Source organism: Pteropus vampyrus, unplaced genomic scaffold (genome assembly GCF_000151845.1).
Source record: "Pteropus vampyrus isolate Shadow unplaced genomic scaffold, Pvam_2.0 Scaffold444, whole genome shotgun sequence".
In the NCBI taxonomy this organism is placed as follows: domain Eukaryota; kingdom Metazoa; phylum Chordata; class Mammalia; order Chiroptera; family Pteropodidae; genus Pteropus; species Pteropus vampyrus.
Window position 1 is genome coordinate 1,299,061 of NW_011889225.1, and position 16,400 is coordinate 1,315,460.

The following is a 16,400-nucleotide window of genomic DNA, read 5'->3' on the forward strand; positions in this document are numbered from 1 at the left end:
AAGCAGTAAATAATCCACCTAACTATACTGCGGCCCAGTATGCAATGCTCCTTTTTCAAATCCCTTGCTAAATTCTAAATCTTTTTCTTTCCAATTTAATATAACTATCAAAATTTTAACTTCTCAGATATTTAGTAAAACTGTACTAGCTCCTGGCTATCACAATGGTTCTATTTGTTAAGTTGTTCTCGATTTTTGTTACAGATTTCATTAACCTGGCTGCTCTCTGGAACTTTATCAATATATAGGAAATATGATTCAATATATGGAAATTTATTATATTCATATTTGTTTATCATAACAAGTACCTGTTTAGTTTATAAATATTTTTTTATAATTAAAATGTTGCTTTAAATAAATTAACTGGCAGTGAACAGTAATCTAATGTATAATTTGCATATTACTTTGGATAAGGAAGACCTTGAGCAAATTTGCTGCAGAAAAAAATGTCTTTGTGTAATACTATTTTACTTTTTTCATTAACATATATGTATTATTTTATTCTACAGATAGCATTGTAGTGCTGAAGATCTGTGTAAATCATGAGCCATATCTTATTTAAAATGACTAATTGTTTCTATGTATGTACCAAATGCGCTTATGAAATAAAGAGACTACAACTACATACAATATTCAATATCACTAATTAATTAGTCTTATGTTGAGTTTCCAAAGAAAGAACATGGTATGAAAGACCAAAAGAATAAACCACATTAAAAGTTTCTTGCAAAATCAAAAGTTACTTAAGTTGACCACAATCAGTCTGTGGTAGAAGATATTTCGTCAACAGGTGGCAAACATACAATTTAAAAATGTTTTTCATATGTTTTCTTATATTTTTTTCTCCCTAGATATTTCTGCTAGCAATAATACTTGCATTTGTATCCAAAACACTGTCTGGATCTTATATAAATTCTATGCTCACACAAATAGAAAGACAGTTCAACATCCCGACATCACTAGTTGGATTTATTAGTGGGAGCTTTGAGATTGGTAATGAATTATTTCTGCATTACTCCCTTTTATATTTTATTTTATCTATAAAGCTAGTCTGAATTTTATTCTTATTTATTGCTCTAGACCATTTAATCTTACTGAATAATACGTTTTCTGAAAAAGAGTGAATCTTTTAGCTAATTTTGGAATAAGCTTCAAAACAATTCATTTAAATATTACTTCTAAATAACACCTAAATATTGCCATATATTCCACCACTTTAAATAAATTTATTCTAATAGTTTTTTGTTGTTATCTAGCATAAGTAATTGAGTATTTAGACTTTTTACATTTAATCTATCATTTGATAACTCCTAAGAGCTCCATCTTCATACTTAGAAGATATCATGGAAAACAAAGAAATGTGTTTTCTAAAGGGAAAAGCAAATTATTTTCTTGTCCTGCTGTTTCTGTGAGGTTGACAATTCTTTCTAAGTGCAGAGGAAAGAAGAAACTCCTTTTATATCTCTCTGAATTTATTTCAGAAACAGTCTTTAGGGAAGAATCAAGTTTACTCTTAGGCTTTGATTTTTGTAGATGACTGGTAAGTTATGAGGACAGAGAGGGAAAATGACAGAGGGAAAGATTTCTCCTGTGAACACTCTACATAGAAATATGAAAGCCTTTATAGTTTTATCATGGCTTCTATCTCCTTCAGAGTAAAAGTTGCCTTTAATCAATATCTGAAAGAAAAATCACAATTGAGGAGAAGCAAAGCTGAAACAGATGATACTTGATCTTGTCTCTTAGGGTGCCCTTCCCTGTACCACCTGTGTGCTAGAATCTGGTCATGAAGTTAGAAATAACTCCTTATATATAGTCTTGCATAGGCTCAGCTCACAGTCTAATGGAGGGCACAGATGTAAAAGAATAATTTTAATTGAATGCAGTAAGTTTGGCGACATAAGTATATGCAAAGTCCTTTAGCAATACAGAGTGAGGACACAAACTCACTTAGGGAAGGTAGGCTCTTGACGGATGAGTAAAAGTTTTTCAGATGAAGAAACAGGGTTAAATAAGTGTGAAGGGAATTCCAACAGAAGAAGCATAGTATAGAGATAGCATGGTAGCTTGTGTGGGGAGCAACATTCAGCCCAATATTATTGACTGGCAAAGGTTAAGGTAGAATTATTAAGATGTTAGTTTGGAGAAATAGGCTATGGTTAGCCTTGTGTACTTGCTATGGGACTTATCTTATCCTCTAGATAATGGAGAGTCACTAAAACATTAGCAGAGGTTATTAATATTTCTGTACCGAGGACTCTTTGGCATCTGATGCCATGGAATAATATTTGAATTCCACAAAATAAGAATTATAAAGGTACAAAGGAAGCCAATTATATTGAAATAAAATTATCAAAGTATAAAAATAACTTGTTACATAGTAATATTTGTGCTTACCAACACATTAAATACAACAATTACACTAATTTTGAAGTAATGATTAGTGTGAATAATATTTTGAGGTATCCGCAACAATTGTAATGTCATATGCAAATATTTGTAACTTCTATTGGTGGCAATCTGTGACAAAAGCATAGGTACCATCAATACTACTATAGTCTGTGCCTCCTTTACCATCAAAGGAAATGTTAATATTTAGTTAAGTTAGTGAAAATAAAGATGCAATTTTTTCCTCATTCGCATTCATGGAAACCCTGATTTCTATCCATGGATTCCTTGGGGATTTATAGACTGCAGGTTAAGAATTCCTGTTTAAAGCAAATGTCGGATTTGCAGGTGGCCAACCAGACTAGGACAGAAAGGATCCTAGGAGGCCATGAAAAAGCACAAGGGAAAGCTATTGGCCTGAGTCAGGATCACACTGGTAGAAATAAAGAGAAGACAATGACCTAAGGAATATTTGGGAGTTAAATTCCAGAGAACATAGGGATAGATGGGATATGGTGAATGAGAAGAGTGTGTCCCTTGGTTTACAACTTGGGCAATAATGTGGATAGCTATGCTAAGACAGAGAACAAGAGAAGGGGAACAAGATTATGGTGGTAGCTATGGGGACGATGATTTTGTTTAGGCGAATTGTTTGTGGTAGTACCAAGGAGACCTTTGGGTAGGAATGTCCACGTTGCAATTATATGAGTCTGAAGCATTGGGAAACTGTCTGGATTGGAACTATTGATTAGTGAATACATAGGTGGTTTTTAAAACTAGAGAAGAGATGAGGCTATTCAAGAAGAGGATATAGAATGATAAATACAACAGAGAAAGAATGGATCTCAGAGGCACACCAATGTTTAAGGAACAGATAGAAAAAGAGCCCATGGAACTGTTAAGAGAGGGAATAGTCAGATAATTGAGAGTGGAAACAGGAGATAATTGTATTATAGATGCAAAGGAAGTAGAAATTTCCAAAAGAAAACTAATTGTCAACTATATCAAAAGCATTAGAAATACCTAATTGGATAAGGATAGAAGAGTATTCCCTAGGTTTTACAATAAGGAAATAACTTATTATCTTAGCCAGGGCACTTTCAGCTGAACAGTGGATTTAGAATTTAGAAAGCAGGGAGAGGAGAGCAGTGACTCTAGGAGAGAATGGGAGGGGACCAATGGTGAAATCTATGAATACAGATGAATGTTTGGAGGGAAACTATAGGATATCTGTAACAAAAGTGTAATAGAGAGAATTGAGGTTTAAAATACAAGAAAATAATTTTTATTGGATTAAGTTTCTGGAGAGAATGAAAGTGCCCAGGCAGTGTGTTTGACCTTGGATGTTCAGATGGTACCACAAACCTCTGAAATTAAAGGAAGGCGGTAAGGCCATAGGGTGGAAAACTCAGATATATTCATGTTTAATTGTCCCTAATTTCTTAACAAATATTAACTGTGGAAAGTGAGTGGCGCTAGGTGGCTTGAGGAGAATGATGTAGATCTAAAATAGTTTTTGAAGAGAAATGGAGAGGTAATCTACAGAAACCAATAAAAGTATCACTTCCTTACCTTTCCTCAGTAATATTTACAGACAACATTCTCTATACCCTTGACAAAAACGTTATCTATATTTTCCCGTTCCCTTTCATGGTGATTATTTTACTGACAGAGCAAGGCAATTTGAAAGATGAACTCGCCTTTATGTGAGGAGAGAAATTACCTTCTTTTTTTTCTTTCAAAAATAGATGTGGATTTCAAACAGTGGCCTTCAAGAGACAATACCTTCAACATGGATAGTTTTGATAATAGAGATTTAATTAATTAATTAATTAGTTTGTCTAAAGCGTAATTGACATACAATATTATTTTAGTTTCAGGTGTACAACATAATGATTCGACTTTTAAATACACTATGCAGTGATCACCACAATAAGTCTAGTTACCAGATGATGGGGATTTTAGAAACCTAGAGAGGTCAGTGTGGTTGCTATGGCTATAGATGTGGAGCATTCTCAATAGAAAATAACACAGGGGCTAATGTCTCCTCTACTTAAAAGGAAGACTAGAAAGAAACGTTTGCAACAACACCGAGAAAATTAACTTCTTCAGGAAGAGTTAAAAATTTTTATAATTTTTAAATGACTTTCCTTATACATAGTAGGATCAAGGTGAATATCGATTATTGAATTAAAATGTATAATTTGAGAACTTATATGTTTGACTCTTTCAACCCTTTACTCCATACTTATCAAGTGCTTGTCCATAATAATGGGGCTTCCCAATTAGTTTCTTTATCCTGAATCTTTATCCTAAGCATGCAGGTAAATTTTTTATTGAGTTATTTACTCCTCAAATCCAGACTTACTTCTAAGACCACTTAGAAAAATGAAGAATCCACTATTTCTTACTTCTAAGGAAAGAAGTAGAAATAAACATAAATCTCTGGCTTGGTCATGTTGACCAGTACAAAGTTATATTTGATTCATAAATTATAAAACATTTATCTATCTGAATTTGACTTTTGCTTCTCTTTTTAAGCATAGGAAAGCATTACAATATTCTGTAGAGCAGCATGGAGGGAGAGGCCAGAGGTGACACACAATCTGACACCAACTTTTGCATTCCATTTCCTAAGGCTAGACAATCATAAATACAACCTTTAAGAGTTCTCAGAACCATTCTTTAATTCCTCCCACTAGCTTCTCTTTCTCTGCTCTCTTTAACTGTCTGTGTTCCATAGAGATCTGTTACTGTATCTGCCAACATTGTGAAATAGCCCTCCTTCAGGGCAGAGTTTGTGTCATATTCATTTATTGTTTTATGACTCCCTAGCACCAATCCCAATATTTGAGATAGTGTTTGTACAATAAATGCTAAACGGTAAATGATTGAATGAGGTTGTTAATTAAAACGTTATTCATACTTATGTAAATATTTATTTTTATCTCATTTTTTTTCCAGGAAACCTTTTTTTGATTATATTTGTGAGTTATTTTGGAACCAAGTTGCATAGACCTATAATGATTGGTGTTGGATGTGTGGTTATGGGCGTAGGGTGTTTCTTACAATCTCTACCTCATTTCCTCATGGACCGGTAAGTATTCAGTCTCTGATGACTTTTTAGGTTCAATTTCAACTGCAAGAAATGAAGCTTGGAATTTTTGTCCAGGAACAATACTTCCTAAGAGTACAGAGCACTGTTATGGGAACCAGAAAATGTAGATTCTATTCTAATGGTCTTTGTGCTCTTGGCTTCCTCACCTTCACTTATATAGTCATGTAATTTTTTCAATTTATAAAATAGAGATTTGGGACATCTCTTTTATGGAGTCGAGTCTGGTTGTTCCCCCTCACTCCCATCCCAATGGCACAGAATGGCCATAACTTGTGTTATCTTAGGGAGGGATTCGCTAATCTTTTGCCTGGGAGGTGGAAGCTTGGTCACCAACCAGGCAGGAACGGGAATCTCACTTTTCCATGCGTACATTTTTTTCACCTAATATACCCCGTTGTAAGTATGGCCTCCCTATCCTGAGTGTGCCTGTTTGAACTCTCTAATGTCAAAGACCATTTTCAGTTGGAATAGCAAATGATGTCTATAAGGGTCTAACTGTTCCTTATACATACTTTAAGCCAGTCCTCTTGTTTTTTGAACCATGCCTACTCTGGCATTTAGAAATGTCTTACATTTTGCCCAAAGCTTTCCAGAGGTCTGTGGCACCTATTTGTTTTCTCCCCTGCAGGTACTTACTTATGGTTGCATTTCTCATATCTACTAATTCAGTGACTACTCACTTACCAGTTTCCCATTTTCAAAATCTTATTAAACTCTCTCTTCTCATCAAATCTTTCATTCTCGTTATCCTTGTGGCATTATGCTCTTTCCTTTTCCATTTTAAAATCTATCGATTGTCACTTTGCTGATGTTTCAGGAATGAATGGACTTTGAATGAGTTATTAGATTTTAAGCGGATAAGTTAAGTGGAAAAGATATCTTATTGTCTCAGGTTATTTCTGAAGGGATCAGAAGTTTCCAGGCATACAGTTTTTACTCTCTTTCTATTTTCTGTCCTATCCAAGACAATGTCGAGTAATATTCAGCTAGTATTTACATTTCTTTCTACCCCCTGCTAAAAGTGTTATTTCTTTGTCTGAAGCTGGCATATCTATTAGGATCGTGAGTATGGAGACAGAAGCTTTTGTCCACTGTTAACAGCCAAACACTATAGGTCTGACTGAGCAATTGTTCTAAGGGAAGGTATTTTAACACTCTGGTTCATTTGGAACTCAGAGGGCAAGTTTTCTTTTGGCTTATTCTTATCTAATAGAAATATAGAAATGAATCCAACAGAAAAACTTTGCTGGACATATTTTCTTCCACTGTTGCTTAAGTTAGAATAATTTACTTTCTGGGAAAAGGTATGTAAATCTTGTGGTAATTCGCCTAAGGTAAATGGTCATAGTCTATTAATCCTTTGTTCTTATGAGAAGAGAAAGTCTTTTCATTGTGCTGTCACAGTGTTTGAGGTTCTCCTTTGGTTTTTCATTATAATAGGCAAATGTTTTATTTCTCTTAGGGGTTAATGAACACACGCAGGAATTATTGTTTGGATTCTCAGAAAGTAGAGATATATTTCTTCTGAACAAACCTCGTTGAATCCAAAGTTGGAGACCTGTTTTGTTGTGTTGTTTTTCTCCCAAAGCCTTTATCTTCTTAATTATACTTTATTGAGTCTATTATTTTTTTTAGCTTTTGTTCCTCATTCTACAGTAATTATTTCCAGAAAATGATCACCTAAAAACCACAAAAAGTTGATATTAAATAATCTAAAAGGTAGATATTTCACATGCAGGTAATAAAAAGCTAGCTGTCAAGGAATTGCACATTTACAATGAGTGGCAAGTTTTTTTTTGATGATATTAATTTGCAATTATTAAGTGGCAAAGATGAAAAAACTTCTTTACTGCATTTGGATGGTACATCGTAAGTGAAGCAAGAAGTAACCTATATAATGTTCACATTGTCTTCATTAGTTTCTTAACATAGCCATGCTTTTCCTGTGTTCCTACAGATATGAATATGAATCTATCATTTTGGGCAATTCATCCTCAAACGGTTTCTTGTGTAAGGAAAATGAAACCCAGATTTTCAGACCAACAGAAGATCCATCAGGTTGTTACTTCATTTTATTGTTTTCTGTTCAATGAATTTGTAACTGAATATGTTCCACTGAGGGGTTTTGAATGAGTTATTGGGTTTGATTAAGTGAATAAGGTAAATGGACGAAATATATTTTCTTTTTTGGGGGACTTTGGAGGTTATCCTGGAGGGGAATAGAAATGGCTAATAATAGAGAATGCTATTCGTTTTTATTTGAATATACTTATTAAGACTGCTTTGTCCATTCTTTAAAATGGCTATTTAAAAGTAAGTCAGACATCCATCCAAGGACCACTGCAGAGTTAATTCCACAGAGGAAGACATCTTAGAGAAATTTTCACAGATATTTTGGTTTATACAATTATAAGAAATAGTAAATAAGAAATAGAGATAGAAACAAAGTTCAAAATATTTGTGCTATGTCACTGATTTTCTATAGCAGAGAAAGCAAACAAGCATACTAGAGTTCTGATTTACTCTATTTTCTTTCTGCTAAACTAGGAACTTGTCTTTGTGCCCCATTTCTCCCTCTTTACCAGTGATACTACTTTATAGTCCAAAACAATAGCAGTGTTTGTTCTGGCTTCCTGTAGTTCCAGACACCATCGTGCTAGTCTCTGTTTCTTTGTATGATAGGAGACCTATATAAACTGGTGATACTTATTCTGGAGGTGACCTTGTTGATTTATCTCAGACCAGAACTAGTCTTCCTGTGATGGAGACATTTTTATTCTGGGTTCATATCAGTGGAAGTTACAGTAGTCCCCAAGGCTGGGAATGTCACTGCCAGCGTGAAATCAGAGGGACCCAAAATAGTTTCAAGGAATGTAAAAATAGCTGTCCCAGAAACTCTAAACCAAAGGAACCCCCCAGGAAAACAATAATATCAACAGTGGCCTGTGTTCTCTTGAGCCCGCGACTGACCCAAGTCCTATTTCCTGTGTTTTTCTTTTTTTAAAATCTGTATTGCAGTAGATGAACCCCAAACTTCTCAGTCTGGTGAATCTTCACAAAAGTGCATTGATTCTTTAATCACCTAATATTTTCAGTTTTGCCTAGAATGGGCCTAGAGTTTGCCTGAGACCTCTAGACATAAATTACTGTATTCACCACAGAAAAAAAATCTGAATAACTGGAAATAGAAACTATAATTTTCTGGACTAGGAATAAGTGAGAGACTACACAAAAAAATTTCCAGATCCAGCTATGCTCAGGACCCTCACATCTGTGGGTGGCACCTGGCTAGTTTATAGTAGAAAAGAATAAGTTGTTATTCACTTTCCCAAAAAGATGACTCCACAGAATACCCTCCTGGCTTGACAGCCATTTTGGCTTAGAATAGAAATACCAAGTCTTCAGAGATCCGCCTATCTACCTCCATTTTAGCTCTCTTAGGCCCAGTCTTTGTTATTTTACAAAGCAGTTGCTGCTCCAAGAACTGGGGTGAATTTCTTTATCAAATGTTATTTGGTGGATATGGTACGCAGGTGCTATAGAGAAAATGTGATTACTACCTAGTTCAATATTTTTTTAGTGACTACAAAATAATTAAAGCTGTAGAGAATTCAAACTTCAGTGAGACTCTTATTTAAATCTTATAAATATAATATCAATTCCAGGGAGAGATATTTGTGTGTGGTTTTTTTTTTTTTTTCCTCTCCCTAAAGTTAGTATGGAAATGGAGTAGCACTCACAGCAGTTAACTGAGTCAAGTAGTTGCTGGTAAACTGGTTCTCTTGAGGAGAAAAAAGGCTCCAACATTTAGTGTTTGCCAATTTCTATGATGTAAATATTCCCATCAAACTACCAAGGTGTTGTCACTAAACACTGAATTGGAAAGAGATGTATATACTACTCATCTCTCCCAACTCAGTAGGAAGTGGATCCAGCATACCACTTACACTTGGCCATACCTAAGCACTCTCAGTAAATGCAAGAGGAATAGACCAATAAGTCATCACTGACATAGTAATATAAATCATTTACAAGGTGCTATGCCACATGAGAACTGTGAAATACTTACCAAAAACTTAAAATTATAGCTTATACTTACAGCTTAATATTTTACTATGAAAATACTAATGCAATGTCTTTTTCTTTTAATGCAGACTATGTGAAGAAAGTTAAGTCATTAATGTGGGTGTATGTACTAGTAGGAAATATAATACGTGGAATTGGTGAAACTCCCATCATGCCTTTGGGTATTTCCTACATAGAAGATTTTGCTAAATCTGAAAATTCTCCTTTATATATTGGTGAGTTTGAAAATCTGCTTTAGCTTTTTTTTCAGGATAGTTAAGTTCATTGAGAATGGATATTAGTTATTTATTTGGACTCAGTAATTTCCAGAATGACAAGCAGAGTACCTTGGCACAGTTGGTCATCAATAAAAGTTTGTTGAACCGAGTAATTACACACAATACCAGATAATCCACTTTGCTAAATCTGCTTTTTTGCTGTTGAAAATCTAATACCCTCCATTTCCTTGGCACCACTCTATATCCAATCTAAAAGATTTACCAATGCCTTCTTTAACATGTCCCTTGTATTTAAAATTTTTCTCACTATTTTTATTATGTCTATTTTTGTTCAGGTTTTCATGACTTTACTTGTAGATTATTATAACTTCTTTGTTGGTCATTTTATTTCTAGTATCTTATTTTATTATTTTCTCATAAACATTCTTGTAGTATAATTTTTCTCAAATATAGTTTTAATTATGTCTTCTCTACTAAGTTAATGAAACATATTGGCTCTTTAATTTACTAAATCGGATCTCCCCACTTACTATTCATTGCTCTGTACTCAATTTATCTAGTTAGTTTTTCATATAGTTTTATTTCATCACCAACTCTCCATACTAGTCAGACTTTTTCATAATTTTCACAAATATCTGTCTTCATTCTTTTGGTTATGCTTCTTGAAAATTTCTTTTCTAAAACCTATCAATGTCACTTCCCAGAATAACCAACTTAAAACACACTATCTTATGTTGTCTTCCAATCTCCTAAATATTCTTAATTTATTATGGATCACTTGCTTATATTCTTTAGTTATTCCATCTGTTGTTTATAAAATTATAACTTTGAGTACAGGGACATTTTGTAATTAATATAGACATATGTTTTAAAAACCAGAAAAGTCAAAAAGAATGAAAGAAGATAGAAACAGAACTATAGTTAATCAATATAGATTAAAATATTTAGGAATCATTAGCCCAAATAACTTTTGGCACTATTTGATGACTCACTGATTTCACAATAATCTTTTTCAGTGTTTTTCTATTCAATCCTTTCAGATTCCTTCACATACTTACATTGAAACAATACAAATGCTCGCCTGCAATAAAGTAGGAAACATCTTGTTATAATATATATTTCTTTACAACAAATGATAAGTTGTATAATATATAGAAATAACTGTGATGATCTCTATATTTAGTAGGATGAATGAAACATGGTCCATATAAGGTTTAGTATGTAAATACATAATTACAAATCGATTAAATCTGATAAATACCTGTGTAATTAATTTTTTAAAGTTAAATTCGATTTGAAACATTAAGTAAATAAAAATATGTGTATATAAATAAATTTCTACAAACCGGTTAGCTATACATCAAGAAAACAGTTCCATGTATGATTCTGGAGTTTAGGAGAGAACATAAAAGCTAACAGTTAAGTTTGAGAATCATCTATACAGAGACAATAAATGAAATTAAGAAAGAAGAAGTGAGGTTGCTATGCGAAGCCATATATATATATAGTAAGAGGTCCTAGGTTAAAATACGAGGGAACACTTCTACCTAGTAGAGTAAGAGGAAGAAAAATCAAGAACAAAGTAGTCACAGTGGAAACAGTAAAGCAATCAATGTATCATTTTGTGAAAGTCTTAGGAGGGAAATGTCAAAGAGGAGTTGGTCAGCAATGTCAAATAATTAGGAGAGTTAGGAAGATGAGGGCCAGAAAACGACAGTAGATAAGTGGCAAAGAGATCACTGGTGCTACCTGAAATGTTTTTGAGTAAAATATGGAAGGATTTGAATAGAGTGAATGATTGGTGAGAAAGTAGAGGCAGAGTATAGTGAAAGGAAAGAAAACAGGGTGAATTTGAGATACTGTAAATATGAGTGGATGGGGGAGATTGTACAAGAATAAGAAAAGAAGTGTTTGGTTGAGCAAGACCTCAGAAAGAAAGGTGTTAATGTCAATAACTCGTGTGTGCATAGGGTGAACCAATCAGTGAACTTTAGAGACGGCAGAGACAACAAGCAAAAACATATTTTGAAGTAAAAAGAAAGACAGTTAAGAAGCTCATGTCTGGATTTTCAGTGAGCAGGGAGGGCACATTATAGATTCTGAATTGTGGACAAGTTATGAGATAACTGATGATGATATTCCAGATGTGTAAGCAGTTATGAGGACAGAGGGGATTGATTGAAATGGAAAATAAGAATGTGAAGAAGAAGAAAGGAGATTATGATAAAAGTGAAAAGAAGTATCAATAATAGTAAGAAGAAAGCCAGGGAAAGTTTCAAGTTGGAGATTTGGGACCAATCACAGGAAATTTATCAAAACATGATATAGCTTTAGAATTCCTCTAAAAATAACAAAAGAATCTTGTTCTGTATTATACCTTTATTAATAACATGATCCCAGCCTATGCTGCTCCAGCAAAACTTTACCTGTGATCCAGCAAAAGAGAATTTGGAGGCTTAGAGAAAGGGGCTTTTAATTACGAGTCTCCTTCTACAACATTCACAGAAACAAAAGAAACAAATTTGTTACTTATATGTACATTAAGCTTAATTTCCTTACAAATTGAACATCTAAGGCAAAAATAATTCTGTTTTCAGACTCTTCATGGAATTAGAACTCTTTATATGAATAAATAACTATACTATAACTTTATATTTTTCTTTATTTTTAGGGTTTGTAGAAACAGGAGCTATCATTGGTCCTTTGTTTGGACTTCTGTTAGCATCATTCTGTGCAAATGTTTATGTTGACATTGGATTTGTAAACACAGGTAATTCATTAAAATCTAGTTATACAATGTCTAGAGTACATAAAGCAATTTCAAGTATGCGATCAAAGTTAATTGGTGCCTTACTTGACCTTCAATTAGCTAAATTAACTATACTTTCCAGGAGTGCAAACTAAAGTGGAGGAGTTCAGATTTTTTTTTTTTTTAATATTTCAAACAACTGAGCAGGAGTGTGAGATAAAATACTGATCTTCTGACTCAAAGTTCAGTGCTCTTTCTACTTCAACGTAACCATATTTCTTGTTTTCAAAAAGCTTAAGCACATAGGCTTTAATTTCTTTTCACCAAGTAATCATTTGTGTATAATTAAATAGTCCTTGTACTTATTTAATAAGTACCTATTTATAAATTCCTTCCATGATAGGACAGATCTCCAAAGTAATTTATTGCTAGACGATATTACATACTACACATTGTCAGACAAGTTTTATAAATGTCTGACTTGTATACAATCGCTATACTTGGATAGAACCTGAGAATAGTAATTTAAATTTTTTTCTATAGTTCGTACAGGAAATAATGTTTATATGTGTATATTTTTTTACAGATGATCTGACCATAACTCCCGCTGATATTCGTTGGGTTGGTGCATGGTGGTTTGGCCTTTTGATATGTGCAGGAGTGAATGTGCTCACTGCCATTCCTTTTTTCTTTTTGCCCAAAACACTTACAAAGGAAGGACAAAAGGATAATGCTGACATTAAAAATGACAAAGAAGAGAAACAAATAGAAGAGGTCAAGAAGAAAAATGATGGAATCATTAAAGGCAAATATAAAATTTTTAAATACTATATATTTACTTTTTGTTTTATATAGATATGTCTGTATTTTAGTCTTACACTATAACGTGCTAGGGTGCATTAAGACAATTTGTCATTAATAGTCAGCAGTCAATAATGTCTAATTAGTCTGATTCTTCCTATGCTATTATTTGGTAATAAACAATATAATTTGAGAGCTGAATTATCTCAGATCAGAACAAAAGAAAGAAAAATATGCACTAATCCAAATAAGCGTATATTTCTGAAACCAAAAATATTAGCTTAGCTGTGAGTTTCCTAGAAGTTAAAGCAGAAAGAGAAAACATGATGGATCATATAATTTCCTATATTTGATAGAGGGAAGGATAATAGTTCTTAAAGAGAAAATCTTCCCCAAGTAACAAATTCTTAAAAAAGAAAAAGATCGTTATTTGTTGTATGATATAGGTAATATTGAATTACATAGTTGTTTTCTAGCCAATACAGGAGCATATTTCACGAAACAGTTTTTTTGTTGTTGTTGTTTATTTGTCAATAAAAGCTCAAAGTATAATGTACAGAAGGTGCTTCTGGTGAAAACTAAGCTAAGATAATCTAAGTACTTAGTATTCAAGAATACTGATTCTTAAACTTGACCACATAGAATCACCTGGGAAATTTTAAAAATTATTGATGCCTGGAAATTCTGTAGTATTCTTAAGAGATCTGATTTTATTAATATGAGTATTTAATTAGTATGGTCTGGTCTTTAAAATTCTTAGAGTGTTCATTTAGAAGATAAGAAGTTTCCTTATCTGTAAAATAGAGATAGTAATAATTATAAAGTTGTTGTTTTCAGGCACATATTACTATTATTACTTCCACTAGTATTAGTATTACTGTTGTCGATATTGCTATTTTTAGTAACACCCATAAATTACAATACCAACTTGCACAGAATTTTTATTAACAATTACAAATTCACTTAAACTACAATTGAACATAATTTAATACTTCTCAAATCATTAAGAGACAATTTAGAATCTTGAAAATTTAGTATGACATATAGAAAAGAATTCGAAGTACTAAAACTCATCTATTAGGGAAGGGATCTCAACGAAATGGGTAACTTAAAACGTTCCAAAGAGCTCCGAACACAACTCTTACACCTGCCAAGTATTTCATTCATAAATACGAATTCTACCACTCATTTTTTTTTGCCTGAAGCTATGCTTCTTCCTCTTCCAATTTGCTTTCTTTATTGATACTTTGTTCTAGAATTGATTTTAGGCAGTTTATTAAGCAAAACAGGATAATATACAATAAGCAAGGAACTCGAGACAGAGAACATGAAGGCAGGAATTGTTCTAGAATTGATTTTAGGCAGTTTATTAAGCAAAACAGGATAATATACAATAAGCAAGGAACTCGAGACAGAGAACATGAAGGCAGGAATAGAGAAAAAAACTATAAGTGAGACTTTGACACAAAATGGTGGCAGTTTGCTTGAGGTGGGCCACAAATTTGGCTCTGTTTTGTCAGTCCACACAAACAGGGAAAAGTTTGGGGTAAATCATTTACATGGTCCTTAGTATGTACCTAATGAATCAAGATCTCAGGGATTGGGACCTGGGGGTTGGTGTTTTAAAAGCAACCCAGGTAGTTTTAAGTACATTTTGTTGCGAACCATTGGCAGAACCACCAAAACAGTTGTTCTAAACAAGCAGAAAAATACCTGGAACTTGAGGATATTTACATTCCTTGAGTTCCCATGAATTCCTTTATTTTAAATGTTCAGGAGTGATAATGTCAATATTTTATTATGAACTTCTTTATCAAATTGATTTTCTTCTAGACTTTAGAGGTCAGAACAAGCATCTTTCATTCTAGATGATCTCAGGAGAAGTGAAGATATTGATAGAAGGAAGAAGAGAAGGAAAAAAGGAAATGGTGTGAACACAGGCAATATTTTGGTCACATTACAGTTTTTCCTTAAGACATAGTAGTAACTTAGTAAAGCAAGACTATTGTGTCCTGATCCTTGCCCAGTAAGCTGTCACTGACTCGCAGAATCTACCAAAACAATGATATAACTTTAGCTTTCAAGGGGTAAAAAGAATTAACAACATGTGAATTATAAAACAGAAAAACATAATTTAGAGGGGAAGTTTCAGAAAAAGCCTATCATAAAATGCAAAATCCAGTTAGTTTGACACTTGTCATTCTTTCATTTCAGATTTTTTACCGTTCATGAAAAGTCTTTTTTCCAACCGAGTTTACATGCTTTTCATACTAGTAAGTGTGATACAATTTAATGCATTTGTTAATATGCTACTCTTCATGCCTAAATATCTGGAACAGCAATATGGAAAATCAACTTCAGACGCAGTCTTTCTAATTGGTATGTTTGCTCTCTGCCATTAGTAGCCCACTTCCCCCCACCCCGCCCCACCCCCACGCCCCGCCCCCTAGAACGGTGAACAGTGTGATGATGGGTCTAGGAAACTCCGAAATGGAAATCTGTTAGAATATTTCTGTCTCTGGTACAATTCCCTCTTCCGTTCTTCAGTGAAATCGACAAAGGGTAGGAAGAGAAGAAAGTCAGGAAATCTTGGTTTTTCTGTTCTCTCTCCAGTAAGAACGCAAATTCAAAGTATTTGTGGAAATCTTGGGGAATGAACAAATTAGATACAATTTTCGGTTAGGCAATCCATTAATAAAAAAATGAAGACAGAGTTAATTCATTAGGAGTCAGTGTTTTACTCTCAGATTTTACTATTGGATGAATGAATTCCACTTTCCTCCTTATTTAGTTCCCTGGTCCCCCTGGTGGTTTGAGGTGTCTCTGCAGCCCATACATTCTGATTTTTCCTGTGACCACACGACCCCACCTTTAGTTTGCTTCTCAAGGGATATTTTTACAGTTTTGAGTGAATTTCCTAGACTACCTGCATCCACATTACCTCGAGTGTTTGTTACAAGTTCAGCGACCTGGTGCCCACCTCAGACATGCTAAATCAGACTCTGCTATGGGACTCGAATGGATTTTTCACAAGTTCTCC

At 33.6% G+C, this 16,400-nt stretch overlaps 1 protein-coding gene across 1 annotated transcript in view; it reads left to right on the forward strand.

Moving 5' to 3' along the window:
* Positions 1 to 16,400, forward strand: part of SLCO1A2 (solute carrier organic anion transporter family member 1A2) — a 76,261-nt gene that overhangs the window by 44,468 nt on the left and 15,393 nt on the right. The window contains exons 4-10 of the mRNA XM_023524089.1: positions 852 to 993; positions 5,353 to 5,485; positions 7,464 to 7,564; positions 9,661 to 9,807; positions 12,482 to 12,580; positions 13,146 to 13,364; positions 15,575 to 15,739. Of these exons, the coding sequence (XP_023379857.1) occupies positions 852 to 993; positions 5,353 to 5,485; positions 7,464 to 7,564; positions 9,661 to 9,807; positions 12,482 to 12,580; positions 13,146 to 13,364; positions 15,575 to 15,739 (1,006 nt within the window). The remainder of the gene's footprint in view (positions 1 to 851; positions 994 to 5,352; positions 5,486 to 7,463; positions 7,565 to 9,660; positions 9,808 to 12,481; positions 12,581 to 13,145; positions 13,365 to 15,574; positions 15,740 to 16,400) is intronic.